We start from the raw sequence: 25,229 nt of genomic DNA on the forward strand, positions 1-25,229 counted from the left end.
TTCTATCTTCCGGTATTATAAATTTTTGAGACATCAATTTTCCAATTTTTAATTGTTCAATTTTTTGAATTTGCAATTTATCGAATTTTTGTTTTTTTAAATTCCGCATTTTTAAGCTTTTTAAATTTACAATTTTGGTAGATTGAAGAAACGAAATAATTCGAGCAATTATTACAAAACAGAAAAATTGTACAAATTATATTTGTAAAACTGAAAAAGTGAAAAACTTTAAATTTGAAAAATCGAAAAACTGAAAAATGAAAGATTGAAAAATAGAAAATCTAGAAAATGAGAAATCTAAAAAGTGCAAAATCAAAACATTGAAATAGAAAAATTGAGGAGCCGAAAAAGTGAAAAGTCGAAAAAGCGAAAAACGAAATATTGAAAAATTTAAAATTGAGAAATTAAGACATCTCTAAAAAGGACAAAATCAAAGCTATGAAAAATTGGAAAATTGGAAAGTCGAAAAACCTAAGAAAATTAAAAATTGAGAAACTAGAACTCGAAAAGTGCAACATTGAAAATTTGAAAAATTTCAAAATCTGGAAAGTAAAACGTCACAAATTGAAAAAAAGTTTAAATATTAATTTTCTCTTAACCTGTGAAAATTGTGTCTAGTTGAATGAAACCAGGCAACTCGTATAAACATTTGACTTTGTAATTTAGAAACAGCTTGGTTTTAAATATTAATATTAGGCAACCAATTAAACTTAGTCATTGCTGTGTAAGTTGTGCGTTATACTCATAATTTTTTTTTCGTATTTTTTATCATACATTAATTTTCAAACAATCAGTTAATCTCTTGATAGTGATTCTGGGTGGAGCTTAAACTTTATAATTCAACTTTTTGTCGTCTCCACTTACCATAAATAAAAATCTCGGCAGTTACGAGGTCTTGAACTTGCTTGAATACACTTTCTTCCAACATTAAATAAAATTTTACTCATGAAAAAGTTATCAAAAAATTCCTAAAAAATTCTGGGATATGTGCAAGATTTAAAAATATTCGGTTTGAAAAGTAGTAATTACATATTGTTATTATTAGTTTCTCAGAACAAACTTAAGAACTTAATTTATAACTATAAACTACTTTCTACGTGCTAGTTGCAATTAATTGCAAAATATTTGTTATTTAATAGAAAAATGTTAACATTGAACTATATAGTACTAGACAGACGTCAATAATGCGTCACAGCGGCCATAATTGCGTCACAGAAGAAATAATTAGCATATTAGTTGTGCTATCATAACTTTTGTCCCCGAAAAACGGAAACCTGAGGCTTTGTGATTAAATGCGCATAATTAGGAATTGCTCTGAAGTTGCGAATTATTGCGAAAGATAATAAATACAATAATATAAGGAATTTATAAAATGTTGTGAATATTGATTCACTACACCAAAATTTGAACAACTGAAGCGTAGCTGCTGAAATGCGTTTGACCACGCAGTAAGAAATATTTGAATCTAAGAAAAAAAGAGCTAAAAAATATTGAAACAATGCTGAAAGCACAAAATTGGAGGAATAAAATACAAGAGCCAACAGAATAGAGGAGAAAACTTGCGAAATTAAAATTGCTACATTAAAGTTTTTTGGAAATTGCCAAGAAGGCGAAAACTACTGAAGTATACCTACTAAATAAGGCTAGAAGTAAATTCTTGCAAATAAGTTTGAGATGTACAGGGTTTCCCAGTGGTTTATCTGGAGGGAAATGATAATGCATTTCCTCTGAAATCGCTAAAGAATTTCCTCGAAGCAGTCTGATTTTTTTCTCGTTTAGAGGAAAAATGTTATCAACAATAAAGTGAGAAATCGGGAAATTGAAAAACCGAAAAGTCGAAAATTCGAATGGTTGAGTAATCGAAACATCAAAAAATCGAAAAATTTAAAAAACAAAAAAATAAGTCTAGAAACTGAAACGTCGAAAAATGGAAAAATCGAGACATAAAAAAATTGGAAAATCTCGATAAATCGAGACATCCGAAAATTTACAACCAGAAAAATTGAAAAATCGAAAAATCATACATCGAAAAATTGGGAAAACCTAAAAACTGACAAATCGAAAGATCGAGGAAATGAAGTATCAAAAAACTGATAAATCTAAAACTGAAAAATTCGAAAAATAGAAAAATCGAGGAAAAATTGAAAAATTTCAAAACTGAAATAACGAAACATTGAAAAATTGAAAATTTAAAAAAATCGAAAAATCGAAACACCCAAGACATGAAAAATTTAAAAATTGAAAATTGAAGAATTGAAAAACTGAAAAACCGAAAATTCGGGAAATCAAGAAGTCGCTAATTCGAAACTTTAAAAAGTCGAAAAAACGAGAAATTGAAAAATCGAACATCAGAAAAATGAAAAACCGAAACATCAAGAAATCGGAATATGAAAAATTGAAAACATCGAAAAGTCAAAAATTTTACAAATCGAAAATTCCAAAACTGAAAAATTTAGAAATCGAAAGATCAAGAGTGAAACATTAAAAAATTCACAACTTTAAAATTTTAAAAATAGAAAAATCGAAGAACAGAAAAACTGGAAAATCGAGAAATTGAAAGACGCTAAAATTGAAATCGAAAAACCAACAAATTATTTAATTTCTCTGTTAAATAAATAAAATAAATTAGAAATGCAAAGAAAAATTGTAAAATCCCAAAAACTTAAACATCGAAAAATTGAAAAATCGAAAAACTGGGCGATCGAAATTTCCAAAAACTAAAAATTCGGAGAAAAATTGAAGAATTCGGAAACTCAAACATCGAAAAATTGAAAAAACGAAAAACTGGAAAATCGAGAAATCGAAAAATTGAAAAACCAAAAACATGAATGAAAACTTGAGAAATGAAAAATTGAAGAATTGAAAAAATGGAAAATCAAATAAACGGAAAATTGAATTTTTACAAACGCCAAAAATAAAAAAATAAATAATTCGAAAAATTGATTAATCGAGAAACTGAAAAATCGAAAACTGAAACATCGAAAAATTGAAATAAATATAAAAAAATTGAGAAACCGAAAATTTGAAAAATCAAGAAATGACGAATCAAACAAACGAGAAATCGAATCGAACATCGAAAAATCGAAAATTGAAAAAGTGAAAAATCGAAAAATCAAGAAATTGAAAAATGAAAATATCGAGAAAACGAAAAATTGAAAAATCGCAAAAAATCGAAAAATGGAAACACCAAAAACCTGAAAAATTGAAAAATAGAAAATTTATGAATTGAGAAACTAAAAAATCGAAAAATCGGGCAATCAAGAAGTCGCTAAATCGAATTAGTAAAAAGTCGAGAAATAATATAAAAATTGAGAAATCGAAGTCGAAAAATAGAAAAATCGAAAATTAAAACATTGAAAATTCGAAAAATTAAAAACGAAAAGATCCAAAAATTAAAAGTTCGAAGAAAAACTGAAAAACCCAAAACTGAAACATCAAAAAATAGAAAAATCGTGAAACTGGGAAATCGAGAAATCGAAAAATCGAAAATTTAAAATATCGAAAAATTAAAACACCAAAACCCCGAAAAATTGAAAAATAGAAAACGAATCATTAAAAAGTGCAGAAATTGAGAAATAGACAAATCAAATAATCGAAAAATTGGAAAGTTGAAAAACTGAGAACTAGAAAAGTCGAAAAATAGAAAAGTCGAAAATTTAGAAACGCTGAAATTGGTGAATCGAAAAACTGAAAAAATGGAAAACTCAAACATCGGAAAATTGAAATTGAAATATAAAAATTTGAGAAACCTGAAAATTTGGAAAACCAAGGAATTGACGAATCGAAATAACGAGAAAATGAAAAATCAAAAAATTGAAACATCAAGAAATCGAAACTTGAAAGTATCGAGAAAACGAAAAGTTAAAAAATTGGTAAAATGAACAATCGAATAATCAAATTGTCGAAATCTCTATGAATCAAGAAAACGAAAAAATGAACAATCGAAAAATCGGAAAACTGAAAAATCGAAAAATCGGGAAATCAAAACATTAAAGTCGATAAATTGAAAAAAATGAGAAAATCAAACAGTCGGAAAAGAGACTGAAACATCAAAAAATAAACCTAAAGTTTAAAAATTGAAAAAATCAAAAAATCAAAAATTTTACAAATCGCAAGATCAAGAGATTGAAACATTAAAAAATTAATAATTCTTAACTTTAAAAGTTCGAAGTAAAATTGAAAAATCCCAAAACTGAAACATCGAAAAATTGAAAAATTGAAAAACTGGGAAATCGAAAAATCGAAAATATAAAAAAAGCTGAGAAATGGAAAAATAGAAAATTGATGAACTGAGAAACTAAAAAATCAAAAAATTGGGAAATCAAAAACTCGCGAAAGTGAATCAAATAAAAAGTAGAAAAATTGAGAACTCGAAAAGTCAAAAAATAGAAAAATCGAAAATTTAGAAACTTGGCGAATGGTAAAACTGAAAAATTGGAAAATTCAAACATCGGAAAATTGAAATTGAAACAAAAATTTGAGAAACCCGAAAATTTAAAAAAACCGAGGAATTGACGAATCGAAAAACGAAAAATGGAAAAATCGAAAAATTGAAACATCAAGAAATCGAAACTTGAAAATATCGAGAAAACGAAAAATTGAAAAATTAAAATGAACAATCGAATAATCGAATCGTCGAAATCTCTATGAACCAAGAAAACGAAAAATCGAAAATGCCGAAATTGGTGAATCGAAAAACTGAAAATTGAAAAACTCAAACATCGGAAAATTGAAAAATCGTAAAACTGGAAAATCGAGAAATCGAAAAATCGAAAATTTAAAATATCGAAAAATTGAAACATCAAAACCATTAAAAAATGAAATATAGAAAACTGAAAAATTGAAAAACTAAAAATCGAAAAATCGGGAAATCAAGAAGTCGAAAAGTCGAATCATTAAAAAGTTGAGAAATAGAGAAATCAAATAATCGAAAAATTGGAAAGTCGAAAAACTGAGAACTGGAAAAGTCGAAAAATAGAAAAATCGAAAATGCCGAAATTGGTGAATTGAAAAACTGAAAATTGAAAAACACGAACATCGAAAAATTGAAAAATCGTAAAACTGGGAAATCGAGAAATCGAAAAATCGAAAATTTAAAATATCGATAAATTGAAACATCAAAACCATTAAAAAATGAAAAATAGAAAACTGAAAAATTGAAAAACTAAAAATCGAAAAATCGCGAAATCAACAAGTCGAAAAGTCGAATCATTAAAAAGTCTAGAAATTGAGAAATCAAATAATCGAAAAATTGGAAAGTCGAAAAACTGAGAACTGGAAAAGTCGAAAAATAGAAAAATCGAAAATGCCGAAATTGGTGAATCGAAAAACTGCAAAATTGAAAAACTCAAACATCGGAAAATTGAAAAATCGTAAAACTGGGAAATCGAGAAATCGAAAAATCGAAAATTTAAAATATCGAAAAATTGAAACATCAAAACCATTAAAAAATGAAAAACAGAAAACTGAAAAATTGAAAAACTAAAAATCGAAAAATCGCGAAATCAACAAGTCGAAAAGTCGAATCATTAAAAAGTCTAGAAATTGAGAAATCAAATAATCGAAAAATTGGAAAGTCGAAAAACTGAGAACTGGAAAAGTCGAAAAATAGAAAAATCGAAAATGCCGAAATTGGTGAATCGAAAAACTGCAAAATTGAAAAACTCAAACATCGGAAAATTGAAAAATCGTAAAACTGGGAAATCGAGAAATCGAAAAATCGAAAATTTAAAATATCGAAAAATTGAAACATCAAAACCATTAAAAAATGAAAAATAGAAAACTGAAAAATTGAAAAACTAAAAGTCGAAAAATCGGGAAATCAACAAGTCGAAAAATCGAATCATTAAAAAGTTGAGAGATTGAGAAATCAAATATTCGAAAAATTGGAAAGTCGAGAAACTGTGAACTCGAAAGGTCGAAAAATAGAAAAATCGAAAATTTAGAAACGCCGAAATTGGTGAATCGAAAAACTGAAAAATTGGAAAACTCAAACATCGTAAAATTAAATTAAAATATAAAAATATGAGAAACCCGAAAATTTTAAATATCAAGAAATCGAAACTTGAAAGTATCGAGAAAACGAAAAATTGAAAAATTGGTAAAATGAACAATCGAATAATCAAATTGTCGAAATCTCTATGAATCAAGAAAACGAAAAATTGAACAATCGAAAAATCGAAAAACTGAAAAATCCAAAAATCCAAAACTGAAAAATCTAAAAATCGAAGAAACAACAGACTGAAATTGATAAATCGAAATATCTAAAAATTAAAAATTCGAAGAAAAATTGAAGAATTCAAAAACTGAAATACCTATAGAAAAATTGAAAAATCAAAAAACTGGAAAACAGTAAATTGCGAAACCGAAACATTAAAGTCGAAAAATTGAAATGGGAAAATCAAACAATCGGAAAATTGGAAACTCAAAAAATTGAGAAATCGAAAAGTCGAAATATCGAGAAATCGAAAAGTCCAAAATTTGAAAAATAAGAAAGTTAGAAACGCCAAAAATAAAATTCAACGGAAAATATAACAAAATTTAAAACATCATGAAGCTGATGATTCGAACAAACGAGAAAAATTGAACATCGAAAAATTGAAAAATCAAAACATCAAAAGAACGAAAAAAAAATGAAAAATCGACAAACTGAACAATCGAACGATCGAAAAATTGAACAATCGAAAAACCAAAAATTTAAAAAAAGAGAAATTGAAACTGGAAAACTAGAAACAAAAATTAAAAATTCTAAAAATTAATTAATAAAAAATACAATATCAAAAAATTGAAAAATGGAGATATCGAAAAATCTAAAATTTAAAACATCGAATAATTGACAAATTGAAAAAACAAAAAATCTAAAATTTGAAAAATCGAAAAACTGAAAAATTCGAAAAATTGAGAAACCCAAAAATTGAGCATTTTGGTTTCCTTCCAACAATCTCCACGTCTAGGATAATATTAAATAACATTTACTATTGTAAAAATTGGAGATGACGTCATTCCACTATTGATGGGGACGATCAGACAAATTTTACTATCTGATATAATGTGTTTAATAAAAATTCGGACAGACAGCAGACAGGAAGACAGACGAAAACGGGAAACTTATTTTTCGTATTCTACGTCGAGAAAACATAAAAGTAGCCACTCGATTCGATATTTCTTTAGCATACGTTTAACGTTTGTTTCAGTTTTTAAACGTCATTTTGAAAAATTATTGATTTATAAATTTTTATATTAGAGCGTTCCAAAGATGTTTTTTTTTTAATAAACCACAATGAATGAGTAATCTTCGACGGTTGGAGTAGGTATAATACACAAAACACGAAAAATCAGTTGGATGACATCAGTGCTATAAACGTATCGTTCACACTTTTAGCGACGTTGCCACGTTGTAGCACAGTTGTGAAACCATCTTAATGTGTTGGACGCAAAATTAATTACTTAGAATTAAAAAAAAGAGAAGAAAATAGTTTTTCGAATTACTTAATTTTGGATTTTTTCCCCTTCACTAAATCAACAATATGTTGCAATCTGCGGAAAGTTTGTTCCGCATTTTTGCTCTTTTAAAAATAATTTAGTCATAAAAATGTCATCAAAACAATTAATCACTGTCTAAACAAAATAAAACAATAGCGGTGTTACGCCAAGTAGCCGAATCCGCCCGTACTTTCCACATCATACCCAAGCTATTAGATAAAAGATCGACTGGAATATCCGGTATTCTCGAGAAAAGCAGAAAATTTAAATCCACTATCTTCGTCACTCCGGATTTCCAATTACGTTGCAGCTTCCAGTGAACAGCATACAAGTACACGCGAAACTGAATCTAATTAGCAGACTGCCCCGACTTAACGGCCCTCTGACCTCGCCCTCGTCCCTCCCGGCATTTCCAGCGCCTAAAAATCCGTACTTAATCAGCTCCCGTACTCCGCCTCACCCGCAATTTATCTTTAGCTGAGGAAGTTCGGTGAGAAATCAAAACCGCAGTGTCTATAGAAAACTATAAAAGACGAGTCCGTCCATCATCCCGAACAATAGCTCCACAGCCCAGCCATGGTGACTTTCGCTCCGCTCGCTTTCCTGCTCCTGCAGCTGTCTTACGTCGTAAGTACCCAACGCACTTCCAATGCCTTTTTGACATTCCGACTAGTTCGCAGGCTCTCAAGGTCGCTACAACCACGTGAGTCTACGCTCCAACCTGGTGGAAAGGAACAAGAGAATGCACGCCGTGGATTGCTCGTTTAACATCTGCGAACACGTTCCGAATTACCCGGAGGCGGAGGTGTCGAAGTTGATCAAGAGACACTCGGCGCTGCACTCGTACTTCGGAGGGAAGATCATCCAGCCGTCGAAGGTGATGTCGCTAGGGACTAGGGACAACGACGAAGGGCCGACGCCCTTCTGCGAAACCAAAGACGTGTCGGTCGTGCCCAGGCAGATGTTGGACATTGATGGGGCGACGAGGTTCATCGCCAACGTCGAAGGGTTCTCCCAGGTGGTGTCGTACCAGGTCTGCCGGTAAGTTCTAAGACGCAGTACTTCATTGAGCACGATTTAGTCACAAACAACAACAACAACAAGTGCGTAGCAACACAACAGTGACGATTTTTTATTTAGTGAAAATTTTGTGTGTAGCACGCAGAAAAATAATTGATTGCGTTGCAGAAACGACAATGGTGAACAGTGCTACCTGGGGAATACTCTTGGATTTAAGACGAGCTGCTTGCAAAAATTCAACGATATTAAGCTGGTGACGGTGAAGAATCCGGACCATGAGGACAATGAGTTGGAGTTCCGGACTTTTAGCGTTCCGAGTACCTGTGTCTGCACTTACACCAAGACTGAAAGCTTCAAGTAGTGTTTAAATACTTAATAATTATTTATGTTTTGTTACCGCTTTGTAAATAAATAAAATTGAAAAAAAAATAGGTGAAGGTTAATCTTATTTTAGCTTGTAACGGTTCGGGGTTTTAATGCATAATAAAAAATTTCAAAAAAAGATAAATCACGGTGTTGTGAAACCATAAAATCGTGTTTTTTTAGAACAATATTTCAAAGATTATCTTTCTAATAAATTTTCTCGAGAAAAACAAACTTTGAATTAACCACTTGAAACCAATGATGTAGTTGGCGTCGAGTGAGACTTTTTCAGATGAAAAATTAATTTCCTGTACCATCATGTCCGAGAGCTCTCGACTTATAAGCGAAAGTAAATATATTTCCTCGTGGGCTGAAAACTAACTAAAAAAATAATAAAGAAAATTTAGGGTTCTTGAAGTGCTCTTAAATTTATTGCCTAAATATTTTTAGGTCTATAAACTTCGAAGTAAATAAAAAGACGAAATAATTCGCGTTACGGTAAAATCTAGCATTAGAAAACACGAGCGGTTAATTTATTCTATTTGAAAAAAACTGAAATATTGATATTTGAAAATTGTATTAGAAAAAAATTATAAACATTCTGTGTATTAAGCTTTAAAAATAATCCTGCTAAAAATTTCAAGAAAATTGGAAAATCGAGACAGCGAGCAGAAAAATTTAAAATAGAAAAATGAGAAATTGTAAAATTGAGAAATCGAAAATTATAAAAAAGGAAGTTTTTAAAAATTAAATTGAAAAATCCAAATCTTAGAAATCGAAAAAGTACACAATTATAAAATACAAAGATCTAAAAATAGTGAAATTAAAAAATCAAAAATTGAAAAATCGAAAAATTGAAAAATCGAAAAATTGAAAAATCGAAAAATGTAAATATTTATTGTAAAAACGAAATCTCTATAAACCGAAAAAAATTTCAAGATCGAAAATGTATAAAATTGAAAAATGAAAAATAGTAAATTCGAAACAGTGAAAAATCAAAAGCTTGAAAAATACAAGAATTGAACAATCTAGAAAAAGGAAAGAAACGAAAATGAAAAAGTAAAATCAAGACAGAGAAAAATAAAAAAAATTAAAATAGAAAAACCGAAAAACAAAATATTGGAAAATTAAAAATCGGGAAATTGAAAAATCGAACGTTTGAGAAATCGAAAAATTGTAAACAAATCGGAACACAGTCGAAATAAAACATTGAAAAATTAAAAAATGAAAAAGAGTAAAATCGAGACAGTGAGAAATCAAAACAATGAAAAACATAAAATTATAAATTAGAGAAAAAAATTGAAAAATTATAAATCGATAATGTGCAGAATTACAAAATAGAAAACTTTAAACATCGTGAAATTCAAAAATCAAAAATTGAAAAATCAAAAAACTGAAATATTGTAAAAAGGAAATCTCTAAGAACCGAAATCAAACATTATAAAAAATTTAAATTTTCAAAAATTAAATTGAAAAAATTACAGAATTCTAAAAAAGAAAGATCTAAAAATCGTGATATTAAAAATCAAAAATTTAAAAATCCAAAAATTGAAATATTGTAAAAAGGAAATTCGAATCAGTAAAAAATAAAAAAATTTAAATAGAAAAACCAAAAAACAAAATATTGAAAAATTAAAAATCTGGAAATTGAAAAATCGAACGTGTGAGAAATTGAAAAAGTGGAAAATTGTTAAAGAATCGAAACAATGAAAAATTAATCATCGAAAAACAAATTGGAAAATTTAAAAGCTTAAAAATCAAAAACTGTAAAAACGAAATATTGAGAAACAGAACCATTTTAAAACTGAAAAATTGAGCAACTGAAGAAACGAAAAATTGAAAAAATTTAAATTGAAAATTCGAAACAATTTAAACTAGACAACTGAAGAAACCAAAAATTGAAAAATCGAAAAATCAAAAGTCCATTAACTGAAAACTCAAAAAATTGAAAAACTGAAAAATCCAAAACTGCATAATTTAAAATAAAAAACTAAAAAAATTAGTAATCGGAACACCGTTGAAACGAAATGGAAAAATTATAAATCGAAAAACTAAAAAATGGAAAAACTGAAAAACGAAAAAGAGTAAAATCCAGTCGACGAAAAATAAAAACATTGATAAATAGAAAAACTGAGAACTCGAAAAACTGAAAAGTAGAAAAATTAAAAAATTTTAAATGTGGCAACATTGTAAAATTGAGAAATCAAAGAATTACAAGGATTATAAAATAGGAACATCTAAAAACCATTTAATTCAAAAATCAGAAATTCAATAATCAAAAAATTAAAAAAATTAAAAACATAATTTGTAAAAATTGAAAAATTAAAAAATATAAAAAGCCAAAACCCACAAAGTTTAAAACGAAAAACTCAAAAAATTGCTAATCGGAACATTAAAAATGAAAGTTGAAATATCGGAAACTTAAAATTGAAAAAGGAAAAAGAGTAAAATCGAGACAGTGACAAATAAAAACGAAAAATAAAAAAATTTAAAATGGAAAATCTGAGAAATTTTAAAATTAAGAAATCAAAAAATTATAAAAAGTCGAAAAACGAAATTTTGAAAAATTAAATTGAAAAATTGAAAAATCAGAAATCGATAATGTGCAGAATTACAAAATAGAAAACTCTAAAAATCGTAAAATTCAAAAATCAAAAATTGAAAAATTGAGAAAGGAAATCTCTAGAAACCTAAAAAATCAAGATCGAAAATTTGTAAAATGGAAAAATTGAAAAATCAAAAACAGTGAATTCGAAACAGTGGAAAATAAAAAAATTAATATAGGAAAACCGAAAAGCAAAATACTGGAAAATTAAGAATCGGAAAATTGAAAAATCGAACGTTTGAGAAATTGAAAAAGTGCAAAATTGTATGAACTCGGAAGACAATCGAAATGAAACATTGAAAAATCAAAAATCGAAAAACAAACTGAAAAATTTAAAAACTTAAAATTCGAGAATTTTAAAAACTGAAAAATGATAAACTGTAAAAACGAAACAGTGAACAATCAAAATATTGAGAAACAGAACAATTTTAAAACTGAAAAATTGAGAAATTGCGGAAACAATAAAGTGAAAAATTTATATTGAAAACTCGAAACATTTTAAATTGAAAAGCTGAAGAAACCAAAAATTGAAAAATCGAAAAATCAAAAGTCCATAAACTGAAAACTCAAAAAATTCAAAAACTGAAAAATCCAAAACTGCATAATTTAAAATAAAAAACTAAAAAAGTTAGTAATCGGAACACCGTTGAAACGAATTGGAAAAATTATAAATCGAAAAACTAAAAAATGGAAAAACTGAAAAATGAAAAAGAGTAAAATCCAGTCGACGAAAAATAAAAACATTGATAAATAGAAAAATTTAAAATAGAAAAATTGAGAACTCGAAAAACTGAAAAGTAGAAAAATTGAAAAATTTTAAATGTGGAGACATTGTAAAATTCAGAAATCAAAAAATTACAAGGATTAGAAAATAGAAACATCTAAAAACCATGAAATTCAAAAATCAGAAATTCAAAAATATAAAAATTAAAAAAACTAAAAACTTAAAATTTGTGAAAATTGAAAAATTGAAAAATTGAAAAAGCCAAAACCCACAAAGTTTAAAACGAAAAACTGAAAAAATTGCTAATCGGAAAATTAAAAATTAAAGTTGAAATATCGGAAACTTAAAATTGAAAAAGGAAAAAGAGTAAAATCGAGACAGTGAAAAAATAAAAACATTGAAAAGCAGAAAATTTTAAAATAGAAAAATTGGAAAATCGATAAACTGAAACGCAGAAAAATTGAAATACGAAAAATTAAAAAATTTAAAGTGGAAAATCTGAGAAATTTTAAAATTAAGAAATCAAAAAATTATAAAAAGTCGAAAAACGAAATTTTGAAAAATTAAATTGAAAAATTGGAAATCGATAATGTGCAGAATTACAAAATAGAAAACTATAAAAATCGTAAAATTCAAAAATCAAAAATTGAAAAATCGAGAAAGGAAATCTCTAGAAACCTAAAAAATCAAGATCGAAAATTTGTAAAATGGAAAAACTGAAAAATCAAAAACAATCAATTCGAAACAGTGGAAAATAAAAAATTTTAAATAGGAAAACCGAAAAACATAATACTGAAAAATTAAAAATCAAAAAACAAACTGAAAAATGTAAAAGCTTAAAATTAGAGAATTTTAAAAATTGAAAAATGATAAACTGTAAAAACGAAACAGAATAATTTTAAAACTGAAATCTGAACTAGGTATTGAAGAAATGAAAAAGTGAAAAAATTAAAATTGAGAACTCGAAACATTTTAAACTGAATAGCTGAAGAAACCAAAAATTGAAAAATCGAAAAATTAAAAATCCCTAAACAAAAAAATCAAAAAATCCAAACCTGCATAATTTAAAATTGAAAACTCAAAAAATTACTAATCGGAACACCGGTGAAACGAAATCAAAAAATTATAAATCGAAAAACTAAAAAATCGAAATTTAAAAATGAAAGTTGAAACGTCGAGAAACTTAAAAATTTAAAAATTTAAAAATGAAAAACTGTAAAATCGAGACGGCGGAAAATAAAAAGATAAATAGAAAAATTTTAAATGAAAAAATCGAGACATTGTAAAATTGAGAAATCAAAAAATTACAAAAAAGTCGAAAAATCGAGAAACGAAATTTTGAGAAATTAAATTGAAAAATCGAAAAATTGAAAAATGAAAAATTAAAATTTCTAAAAATTGAAAAGTTCAAAAATTGAAAAAGCCAAAACCTACTTAATTTGAAACTTAAAATTCAAAAATTAGGTACTAATTGGAAACTTAAAAATTGAAAAAGGAAAAAGAGTAAAATCGAGGCAGTAAAAATAAAAACATCGAAAAGCAGAAAATTCTAAAATAGAAAAACTGGGAAATCGATAAACTGAAAAATCGAAAAATTGAAATATGATCAATTGAAAAATTTAAGATGGAAAAATTGAGAAATTTGAAAAAAAGCCGAAAAATCGGAAAACGAAATTTTGAAAAATTAAATTGAAAAACTGAAATATTAGAAATAGAAAATGTGCAGAATTGCAAAATATTAGGACACTCTAAAAGTAGTGAAATTCCAAGATCAAAAATCGGAAAATTGAAACACCAAAAATTAAAAAATTCAGAAATTAAAATATTCAAAACCTGCATAATTTAAAATTGAAAACTCAAAAAATTGCTAATCTAAACACCTTTGAAATTAAAAAACTAAAAAATTGGAAAAATAAAAATTAGAAAAATTGAAATACCAAAAATTGAAAAATTTAAAATGGAAAAATGGAGAAACTGTAAATTGAGAAATTAAAAAAAAATTTTAAAATAGTCGAAAAATCGAAAAACGAAATTTTGAAAAATTAAATTGAAAAATTGAAAAATCAGAAATCGAAAAAGTGCAAAATTATAAATCAGAAATTCAAAAATCACAAACTGAAACATTAAAAATTGAAATATTGGAAGGAGAAAATCTCTAGAAACCGAAAAAATTGGAAATTTGTAAAATCGAAAAATTGAAAAATAGAAAAATTGACAAGGAAAAATAAAAAAAAAGTGCAAATTAAAACTTTTGGAAAATAAAAAACTGAGAAATCGGAAATTTAAAATATTAAAAATCCGGAAATTGAAAAATCGAGCATTTGCGAATTTGAGATAGCGCAAAATTGTTAAAGTGAAAAATCTAAATATCGAGAAATTCAAAAATCAAAAAATCGAAGAATTGAAAAGTTTAAAAATGAAAAATCAGAATGATTAGAAAATGAAGAATCAAAAGAAGAAAAAATCGAGAAACGGAAAAATTGAAAACACAAAAAAAAATGTAAACACTGGAAAATTCAAAAAGTAAAAAATCGAAAACCTGCAAAATTCCAAACTGACATTTAAAAAAATTGGAAATTGTAACACTGTTAAAACAAACCATGGAAAAATTAAAAATCAAAAACCTGAAAAATCGAAAACTTTTAAAATTTGAAAAATCGAGAAACTTAAAAATTGAAAAATGAAGATGTAAAAACGAAACAGAGAAAAATCAGAACATTGAAAAACAGAAAAATTGTAAGGCCGAAAAACTGAGCAATTGAAAAATCAAAAGTTTTGAAAAAATTAAAAACTCGAAACATTTTAAATCGAAAAAGTGAAGAACCCAAAAATTGAAAAAGCAAAAGTTCTAAATGAAAAATTACAAAAGGAAAAATTGAATAAATGAAAAACTGAAATATTACTATAAATTGAAAAACTGAGAAGTGGAAAACTGCATCAACAAAAACCTGCAGAATTAAAAATTGATAACTTAAAAAATTGCAAATCGGAACACTGTTGAAACGATAAATCGAAAAATTTAAATAAAACTGTAAAAATCAAGGAACTCAAAAATTGAAAAATTGAAAAATGAAAAATTGTACAAATCAAACAGTGAAAAATCAAAACACTGAAAAACAGAAAACTGCGAATTGGGAAACTGCACCTTGACAAATTGAAAAATTAAAATTGGAATCTCGAAAAATCGGAAATTTAAAACTTGAAACCAAAAACTGAAAAATCCAGAAATTAAAAATCGAAAAACTGAGATTTAGCCACTCCGTAACAGAAATGTGGTTTCCGTGTTTGGTGCAAATTTTGGACACAGTTTGGACGTTTCGCCCACTTTCAATATTCATCTGCAATATCGACTTTATTTCGTAAGCTTTTAATTCTCCTTTTCCTTAAATTCCTGAATATTAGGTCGATTTTTTTTCAAAATTGGAACCATCCAACTTTTTCTTAATTTTTTTTTTTATAAAATATAGATGTTTGAAATTTTGAAAAATTAATTAATATATAAAAAAAATTAAATAATTGTATCGTTCGCATAAGGTTTTTGTACAAATGACACCAACTTTTTTTTCAAATGGTCAGTTCATACTATTTAAGTGTTGCATTTTTTATCAGTGATTTGTGAAATATTATATCTCTAAAAATAAAAAAACACACTTATTCGTAGATTAGTTTGTGTAACTTAACCCAGCTTCAAAACAGACCAAGTAAACTTGGACACTCAGTATATCAAAGAATTATTGCGACTTTTTTCTGACTTTTTTTTCAGTTTTATGAACTGAATTTTTAAAATCCAATTGACAAATTTTGGAACTAACGACGAAACTGTTTTTTGTTAGGAATAAAAAAAAATGTCTTCTCTCATTAGTACTTAAAATTTAAAGCAAGAAGATTTTGTCTTAATTCATCGCAACCACCACTTTCGCCGGAAGACAACTGCCTTTTTTCTAATGAGACTATCTTTTTACAGTTTTTTCAAAAGTTCTTCACACACGATTTCATGTACAGTGCGCACATAAAGAAATGCTCTTTACATCTTACATCACATCATCCATTTTTTTTTTAATGAAAACCCAATTTTTTAATTAAATGTTTCAAAAAAGATTCAACCTAAAAGGAGCAAATATTTTTTGCCTTCGGTGATTTATGGTTTTGTGAAAAATATGAAAATAACAGAATCAGTAATTCAATTTTTCAAATTTTTATAGAAACATTTGAAAAAAATGATTTTCCACCTTTTTACAAAAATATCAATTTGTTTATACTTTTAATTATTTTTTTATTTTTTCTTGACCTACTGACCCGACAAACATATGTAAAAAAATCTGGGGCGTTCGTGTCAAATGTCGCTCTTGAATATTTACGGAATTGAGTTCAGACTTTAGGTACACACCATAATTATATTATTTTATATAAACGATCTCAATGCGGAAAGGTTAGCTAGGTGAATATTCCGTACACGAAAATGCATTAATACAACAATAGAATTCTAAAACTGTACGTACTTTATAGTTACGAATTTCCCCGAAAACAATTGTACATTCCAAAGCGAAATATTGTGCAAAATTCGACAATCTCACTCAAGAAAAACCCCGCGAAAAAAATTAATACCGCCTTCAACAACACCTGCTTTCTTGCAGTGAAAGGCAACGTGTTGCAACACCGTCTACGTACGTCAACATTCAATAAAACACGCCTCTCAAATTTATTTACCATTATCACATTTGGCACTCCGACAACGAAAAATCCAGGTAATTATGAGGATTTTACGCGGACGAGCGTGCTGCAAAAAATATGTAAACCGGCATAAAATACCTACATTAAATTTATTTGCATACGAAATGAGCGGGGATATCCGATGTTAAACATTCAGAAAGGAAACAGATTTGAACTGGGTAATCTTCGACGTCATGAAGCGTTTCCAGTTACGTTCAACTCGTAGTTACATCACGTGTTAAAAATGCCGCCCACACGATTTTCAAGATTCGCAGTGTTGGAGGAACAAAATCGGTTTTTATGGCCCATTTTCGGTCAACAGTCTTAGTTTTATCAATGTGGCTTTATCGTGTGGGTTATTTTCGCGCGGATGTTCGTCGGAAAGTCGCAACCGCAGCGCAGGACCGGACTGGAGCGAGCGGGCACCAAATTATACACGAGAAACACTTTTTGTAATAATGATAAAAGATTCCGCTTGTTTGGAAATTTATTAAAATTGTTTGAGATTTTCGTTTCGGTTTTTTAGTCTCTTTATTTTTTCAGTTATTCGATTTTTGTTTTGATTTTATGGTTTTAATTTTTCAGTTTTTCGTTTCTTCGTTTTGCGATGTTTCAAATTTATTTTTTTTTTGTTTCTTCAGTTTCTAGAGATTTGCGATTTTTCGATTCCTTCATTTTTCATTTCTTCAAAAATCAATCATTTAAAAGCCTAAAAGTTGAAATAGTGAAAAAAGGAAATCTGTAGAAACCGAAAAAATTGAAATATCGAAAATTTGTAAAATAAAAAAATTGAAAAATGAGAAATAGTAAAATAGTGAAGAATCAAAAAACTGTGAAATCGAAAAGTGCAAAATCGAAATTTTGGAAAATGGAAAATTTCAGAAGTCGGAAAACTGAAGTATTGAAAAACCGAAAAACAAATTATTGAAAAATTAAAAATCGGGAAACTGAAAAATCAAAAGCTTGCGAAATCGAAAAAGTGCAAAATTGTTAAACTGAAAAGTCTAAAAATTGGGAAATTAAAAAATTACTAAATGAAAAAATTGCAAAATAAAAATGGCCAGACACTGAAAAATCAAAAAACTGAAACATCGGCAAATGGATAAGCAGGAAATTTAATAATTACAAAAGTAGAGAAATTGAAAAATCGGATAATTAAAAAAATTAAAATTTATAAACCGTCAAATTGGAAAATGGACAATTAAAGCTGAAAACTCGACACATTTTAAACCTGAAGAAAATAAAAATGGAAAAGTCAAAAAATTAAACGGAAAAACCTAAAAAAAGGCACTGGAAAATTCATAAAGTGAAAACTCGAAAACCTGCAAAATTTGAAACTGAAATTTAAAAAAATTGCAAATCAAAAATGTTGAAACGAAAGATGGAAAAATTAAAAATCAAAAAATCGAGCAATTGAAAAATCCAAAATTTTGAAAAAATTAAAATTGATAATTCGGAAGATTTTAAATCGAAAAAGTGAAGAAGCCAAAAATTGGAAAACGGATAAATTCAGTTTCCACAAACTGGAAAATTTGTTTCTCCAATTTCTAGATTATTGCGATTTTTCGATTCTTTAATTTTTCATTTCTTCAAATTTCTCCTTTTTTCAGTTTTTCAATTTTTCAATTTTACGATATGCGAACTCTTGGAATTTTCATTTTTAAATTTATCGGCTTTTCTATTTTCCAAATTTTTGTTGTTTCAATTTTTAGATCTTCAATTTTTCGATTTGCAGTTTCACTAGTTTTGAATTTTTCAATTTTTCGATTCTTTAATTTTTTATTTCTTCAAATTTTGAATTTGCAATTTTTCATTTCGGTTTTATATTTGCAATTTTTCAATTTGAGTTTCTCGGATTTTCAATTTTGAATTTTTCGATTTAGAATTTTTGGTTTCGGTATTTTTTTATTTTCTTTATTTTTTCACTTATTTTGATTCTACAATTTTCTATTTTTTAAATTTCAATTTTTCAATTTTTTCGTTTCTTCGATTTGAGGTTTTTATATTTTCCATTTTTTCTTCTCTTTCTAGATTTTTGCAATTTTTCGATTTAAACTTTTATAAGAGTTTTTAATTTTTCAATTTTGCAATTCTTTAATTCAGTTCTTCAAATTTTCGATATGCAATTTTTCGTTTTTTCGATGTTCCGATTTTATAACTTTCTGTTTTTTCATTTTTCCAGTTTTTCGATTTTCCAAATTTCAGATTTCAATTTTTCGTTTCGCTATCTCATTTTCTTTATAAATTTTTGAATATTTCTATTTTATAATTTTTTGTTTTTAAATTTCATTTTTTTCAGTTTTTCGTTTCCACAATTTTTCCCTTTGCGATTTTTCAATTTTTCATTTTTTTGTTTTTTTAGATTTTCCAATGTTTAAACTTAAAATTTCAATTTTTAATTTTTCAGTTTTTCGATTTTTCAATTTTTTCCGATCTTTAGTTTTTCGATTTTTCAGTTTTTCGGTTCAAAAAAATTTTAAAATTCCAAACTGTAAAACTGAAAAAATCTGTGACCTGGAAAAAATTTGAAAAACTGAAGAAACCAAAAATTCAAAAATTAAAAGATTAAAATTGAGAAGTTGAAAGGTGCAAAACCAAATTATTGAAAAATAGAAAAATTTTAAAATAGAAAAATGGAAAAATTGAGAAACCAAAAGGTCGAAAAACCGAGAAACCAAGCATTGAAAAATGAAAAATTGAGAAATTGAAAAATAAAAACATCGAGAAATCGAAAAAGTGTAAAATTCTAGACAAAATAAAAAACTGACAAATCTAAAAATTGAAAAAAAACGAAAAATAAAAATATGTAGAAAACGAAAAATCCAAAAATTGACTGAAAATTAAAAATTTAAAAATCAGTAAAGAAAAACGGCAAAATTAAAAAATGGAAAACCAAAATGTCCACAAATCGAAAATTGGAAAAAAAAACGAAAATAAAAAATCGGAAACTGGTAAAATCGAAAATTGGCGCAATTAAAACTGAAAAATTGAAGAATTAAAAATTGAAAAATTGACATTCAAAAATTTATAAAACTGCAAAACTGAAAATTTCATTCGAAACACTGAAAATTAAAAAATGAAAAATGGTAAAATCGAAATGGCGAAAAATCAAAACATTGAAAAATAGAAAAATGAAAAACAGAAAAATTGAAAATAAAAAAAGATAAGATCAGGGGCAGTGAAAAGTAAAAACAAACAAAAATAGACAAGTTTAAAATAGAAAATTTTGAAATAGAAAAACTGTGAAACCAAAAAACTAAAAAGTCGAAAAATTAAAAAATTTAAAATCGAGGAATTTAGAAATCGAAAAAGTGCAAAATTGTAAATTGTCAAAATCGAAGAATCGCGATATTCAAAAATCAAAAATTGAAAAATGACAAAGTAAAAAAGAAGAAAGAACGAAAAATCAAAATATGTAGAAAACGAAAAATTAAAAAATTGAAGAATTAAAAATTGAAAATTTGATGATTCAAAAATTTATAAAACTGAAAAATTGAAAATTTTAATAGTTGAAAAATCGAGAAACTGAAAAATGAAAAATAAGAAAATTGAAATATAGAAAATGGTAAAATCGAAACAGTGAATAATCAAAAAGTTGAAAAATCGGGAAATTGAAATATAAAAAGGGTAAAATCAGGGACAGTGAAAAGTAAAAACACTGAGCAATAGAAAATTTTAAAATAGAACATTTTGAAATAGAAAAGCAAAAAACCAAAAACTAAAAATTCTAAAAAGCGGAAAACGAAAAATTGAAAAATTTAAAATCGAGAAATTGAGAAATCGAAAATGTGCAAAATAGTAAATTGTAAAATCAAAGAATCGGGATATTCAAAAATCAAAAATTGATAAATAATGGAAAATTAAAAAATAAAAAAAATCAAAAAATTAATAATTCGTATAATTGATTGAAAATTTAAAATTTAAAAACCAACAATTTGAAAATTGAGGAAATTAAAAAAAAATGTATGCTTCAAAAATTTATAAAACTGAAAAATTGAAAATTTTATTAGTTGAAGAATCGAGAAACTGAAAAATGAAAAATAGGAAAATTGAAAAATGGAAAATGGTAAAATCGAAACAGTGAAAAATTAAAACAGTGAAAAATAGAAAAAATTAAAAACAGGGAAATTGAAAAACGAAAAACTGAAAAATTGATAAATGAAGGAGAGTAATATTGAATTGATAAATCGTATAATTAATTGAAAATTTAAAATTTAAAAAGCAACAAAGAAAAATATAAAAATTGAAGAATAAAATATTGAAAAATTGAGATTAAAAAAATGGTAAAGTCGAAACAGTGAAAAATTCAAACATTGAAAGATAGAAAAATAGAAAAATCGGGAAATTGAAAAATGAAAAACCGAAAAATTGAACATAAAAGAGGGTAAAATCAGGGGCAGTGAAAAATAAAAACGCTTAACAATAGAAAAGTTTAAATTAGAAAATTTGAAATAGAAAAACTGAGAAACCAAAAAACAAAAAAGTCGAAAGCTGAAAAACGAAAAATTGAAAAATTTAAAATCGAGAAATTGAAAAACTAAAAATTGAGAAGTTTATAAATCGAAGAATCGGAATATTCAAAAATCAAAAATTGGAAAATGGAAAATTAAAAAAATACAAAAATTGATAAATGGTATAATTAACTGAAAATTTAAAATTTAAAAACCAACAATTTAAAAAATGGAAAACTAAAAAACGGAAAATTAAAATGTCGACAAATCGAAAATTGAAAAAACGTAAAAATCGACAAGTGGGAACATCTAAAAATTGAACAATAATAATCAATTGAAAAATTGAAGAATTAAATTAATTGACGATTCAGAAATGTGTAAAATTGAAAAATTGAAAAGATTATTAGCTGAAAAAGCGAGACACTAAAAAATGAAAAAATCAAAACATTGAAAAAATTGAAAAATTGAAAAATTAATAACAGAGAAATTGAAAATAAAAAAGGATAAAATTAGGGACAGTGAAAAGTAAAAATAATAGACAATTTTTAAATAGAAAATTTTGAAATAGAGAAACTGAGAAACCAAAAAACTAAAAAGTCGAAAAACTGATGGAAAATTGAAAAATTTAAAATAGAGAACTTGAGAAATTTAGAAATCGAAAAAGTGCAAAATCGTAAATTACAAAATCGAAGAATCAAGATATTCAAAAATCGAAGTTTGAAAAATGGAAAAAAACGAAAAATAAAAATATATACATAATTAAAAATCGAAAAATTGATGAATAAATATTGAAAAATGGAAAATAGTAAAATCAAAACAGACAAAAATCAAAATATTGGAAAATATAAAAATTTAAAAATAGGGAAATTGAAGAACGAAAAACTGAAAAATTCATAAATAAAAGAGATTAAAATCAGGAACAGTGAAAAGTAAAAATAATAGACAATTTTAAAATAGAAAATTTTGAAATAGAAAAATAGAGAAACCAAAAAACTAAAAAATCGAAAAACCGCAAAATTGTAAACTGCAAAATCGAAGAATCGGGATATTCAAAATGGAAATGGAAAAAAAAACGAAAAATCAAAATATGTAGACGACGAAAAATCAAAAAATTGATAAATCTTATATTTAGTTGAAAATTAAAAATTTAAAAACCAACAAACTGAAAAATGCAGAAGTTAAAAAACGCAGAATTGTAATGTCTACAAATCGGAAAATTGAATTAAAATTTGAAAATTGTTGATTCAAAAATTTATAAATACTGAAAAATTGAAAACTTTAATCTAAAATCGAAATAGTGAAAAGTAGACAAATTGAAAAATATAGAAAATTTTTAAATTAGGAAGTTAGAAAAACTGCTAAATCAAAATACTGACAAGGAAAAATCAAAAATTTCAAAAATCGAATAATTGTGAAAATCGAAAAGTCAAAAAATTGAAGCAATGAAAAATTGATAAATTGAAAAATTGAGTAATTTACAAAAGTAGACAATTCGAAAAATTTTAAATTTACAGACCTACTAGTTGAAAAATGGAAAATCTTAAATAGCGAAAAATCGCAATATCTGCAAATGAAAAAATTGAAGAACACCAACAAATCAAGAAATGGAGAAATCGAAAAACTGAACAATTAAAAATTGAAAAGTTGCAGATGCGAAAATTTGTAAAATCGAAAAATTGCAAATTGAGAAATCGTAAAATTAAAACTGAAAACCTTAAAAATCGAAAAAGCATCGAAAAATTGTGTGCTACGCGTGGTTGAAGTAAGTTTTTCCATTACAAAATTTTGTGGTGACATCCACATTTTTGCAACGACACCTATATCAATTTGGAAAGATGTATAACGAATTCTAGGAACTATGAGTGCATTGATAACCACAAGTATAAATTACGATAACCTTAAAACGTTTGCAAGAGTTCGGAGATTACTTGTTTAATAAAAATCGACACAGAGGCTAGACAGACAGACAGGCGGAAACGGGAGACCAGTTTTTTCGTAATGTAGAAGTCATAAAACGTTGAAAAGCCTTAGCTTACGCTCAGGAAGTAATAGCAGAAGTCGCTTATCGATACCAAGAGTGAAAATAATCTTATGCCGGACCCTTGATGAGCTCAAATTTTGCGAGCGCTTTCGGTTTAACCACATACAACAATTTTTTCATGTAATTGAACCCATTGACCTATGCATATTTCGACTAACCACTAATAATAATTCTCGCTCAACAACAAAACCTTTATTCATCTTTATTAAAAAATTCCAAGCCATGCATTTTAATGCACTTGTCTCGGTTTTGATTATCGGTTTTCATTTGTTCCACGGAAGTTTGGTAAGCAGAAACCGCAATCACCTCAGCTGTGTAAAACACATATATAACTAGTAACATTTTCGTACTAAATACACTTCACCACCATGTCGACCAAACTGGTTCTTTTCCTCCTCGCGACCTTCCTATCCAGCGCGGTAAGAAAATCGACACCTTCCGTCCATAAATTACAGCCGGCATTTCCAGAAACTCCAGTTTCCCGAACGCCACCGCCGCCGTTTTTCCCGCTTATCGAGTGCGAAAGCCACCGGAGACTGCGTCTTCGGGCTCTGCGAACACGCCCCCAACTATCCCGAGAACGTTATCAGGAGGATCATCCGGAAGAACTCCGATTTGCACACCTACTTCGGGAACATCATCGAACCCGCCAATCCGGTGTCGGTCTCGGACAGATTTTCAGGGGCGGACTACGAGCCCTTTTGCAAAACTGTGGATCTGACGGTGCTCCCGAAGTTCATGAAGGACGTGGACAACCAGGAACGGGCCATAGCCAACGTCGATGGGTATCGTCAAGTCGTGAAGTTTCAAACCTGCGAGTAAGTTGGGGTTTTGGGTGGTTTCTGGTAATGATTGGGTTTAGTTTCAGCCAAGGGGAGCGGTGTTTCGCTGGAAGCGCGCTGGATCATGAAACGAAATGTGTGCAGAAGTTTCACGTTATTAAACTTTTGACGGTGAATACGGGGAATGATACTCTGGAGTATCGGGATTTTAAAGTGCCGACTACTTGTGTCTGCACGTATGTTCAGGATGACGAGTAATTTTTTATTTCTGCGAGGACTTCCAAGTTTTAAATATTGTGTTAATCTTGTAGAATAGTTAGCATAAATGAAATAAAAAATTGTGTTTCTGTACTTATTGGTTTTATTAAAATCAAATGAAAATACTACATGATAAAATAAGAAAAATGATATCTTGAACAAAAATTAATTTCAGTTATTGCACCACTTATATATTTTTAAATGATGTATTAATTGAGACAAGAATATTCTCGCTGACGTAGAATATTGTGGTTTCTGTGGTAATATTAAACAAAAGTCATAGAAAAGTTATGCAGAGAAAATAATAAAGATTTTACATAAATTAAGATTAAATTAAATTAAAATAAAATATTTCCTAACAAAAAACTGATTTAAATTAGTTACTCAACTCATTAATAATTTTATTATTAATAATCATGATGGTGGTGATGATTGTGCGTTTCTTTTTTTTAGTAAATTCTGGATCTATTTATTTACTAGATACAGAGAGCGGATTTATAAGCACAACAAAATTAAGAATAAGCGCTTAAATAAGCACAACATTTTCAACAAAAAAGTTTTATTTTAAGCAAAAAAGCATTAAAAACATAATCATATTACAAATCAAAGAACACTTCTTAGAACTTTGGATAAAATATTATTACAATAATCCTAGACTTTATATTTTACACACGTATTTAAGTTTTCTTTAAAGCAATTTATGATTGTAATATGTTCCAAGTTGTTCACTGTAAATTTTTTTCGCCGATCATTTAAAATGTGTTTCAAATTGGAGAATGTGCGTTCAACATCC

General features: G+C 27.0%; 2 protein-coding genes across 2 annotated transcripts; both read left to right on the forward strand.

Moving 5' to 3' along the window:
- The first annotated feature begins 7,997 nt into the window (after nucleotides 1-7,997).
- Nucleotides 7,998-8,933, forward strand: LOC135129061 (uncharacterized). The gene is made up of 3 exons (XM_064056143.1): nucleotides 7,998-8,109; nucleotides 8,156-8,523; nucleotides 8,671-8,933. The coding sequence occupies exons 1-3, from the start codon at nucleotides 8,059-8,061 to the stop codon at nucleotides 8,861-8,863; spliced, it is 612 nt and encodes a 203-aa protein (XP_063912213.1). The 5' UTR covers nucleotides 7,998-8,058; the 3' UTR covers nucleotides 8,864-8,933.
- A 14,779-nt stretch (nucleotides 8,934-23,712) lies between these two features.
- Nucleotides 23,713-24,529, forward strand: LOC135128701 (uncharacterized). Its single transcript, XM_064055726.1, has 3 exons — nucleotides 23,713-23,815; nucleotides 23,865-24,214; nucleotides 24,259-24,529. Exons 1-3 carry the CDS (start codon nucleotides 23,765-23,767, stop codon nucleotides 24,434-24,436), a joined length of 579 nt encoding a protein of 192 aa, XP_063911796.1. The 5' UTR covers nucleotides 23,713-23,764; the 3' UTR covers nucleotides 24,437-24,529.
- The last annotated feature ends 700 nt before the right edge of the window (nucleotides 24,530-25,229 follow it).

This window comes from Zophobas morio, unplaced genomic scaffold (assembly GCF_036711695.1).
Source record: "Zophobas morio isolate AGI-343-1 ecotype UQ-CSIRO unplaced genomic scaffold, CSIRO_AGI_Zmor_V1 ptg000014l, whole genome shotgun sequence".
Taxonomy (NCBI): Eukaryota; Metazoa; Arthropoda; class Insecta; order Coleoptera; family Tenebrionidae; genus Zophobas; species Zophobas morio.

Coding starts and splice junctions, on each gene's coding strand:
- LOC135129061 (XM_064056143.1), top strand. CDS start 8,059: ATGGTGACTTTCGCTCCGCTCGCTTTCCTGCTCCTGCAGCTGTCTTAC. Junction 8,110..8,155: donor TCCTGCAGCTGTCTTACGTC/GTAAGTACCCAA, acceptor CATTCCGACTAG/TTCGCAGGCTCTCAAGGTCG. Junction 8,524..8,670: donor GTGTCGTACCAGGTCTGCCG/GTAAGTTCTAAG, acceptor ATTGCGTTGCAG/AAACGACAATGGTGAACAGT.
- LOC135128701 (XM_064055726.1), top strand. CDS start 23,765: ATGTCGACCAAACTGGTTCTTTTCCTCCTCGCGACCTTCCTATCCAGC. Junction 23,816..23,864: donor CGACCTTCCTATCCAGCGCG/GTAAGAAAATCG, acceptor CGGCATTTCCAG/AAACTCCAGTTTCCCGAACG. Junction 24,215..24,258: donor GTGAAGTTTCAAACCTGCGA/GTAAGTTGGGGT, acceptor GATTGGGTTTAG/TTTCAGCCAAGGGGAGCGGT.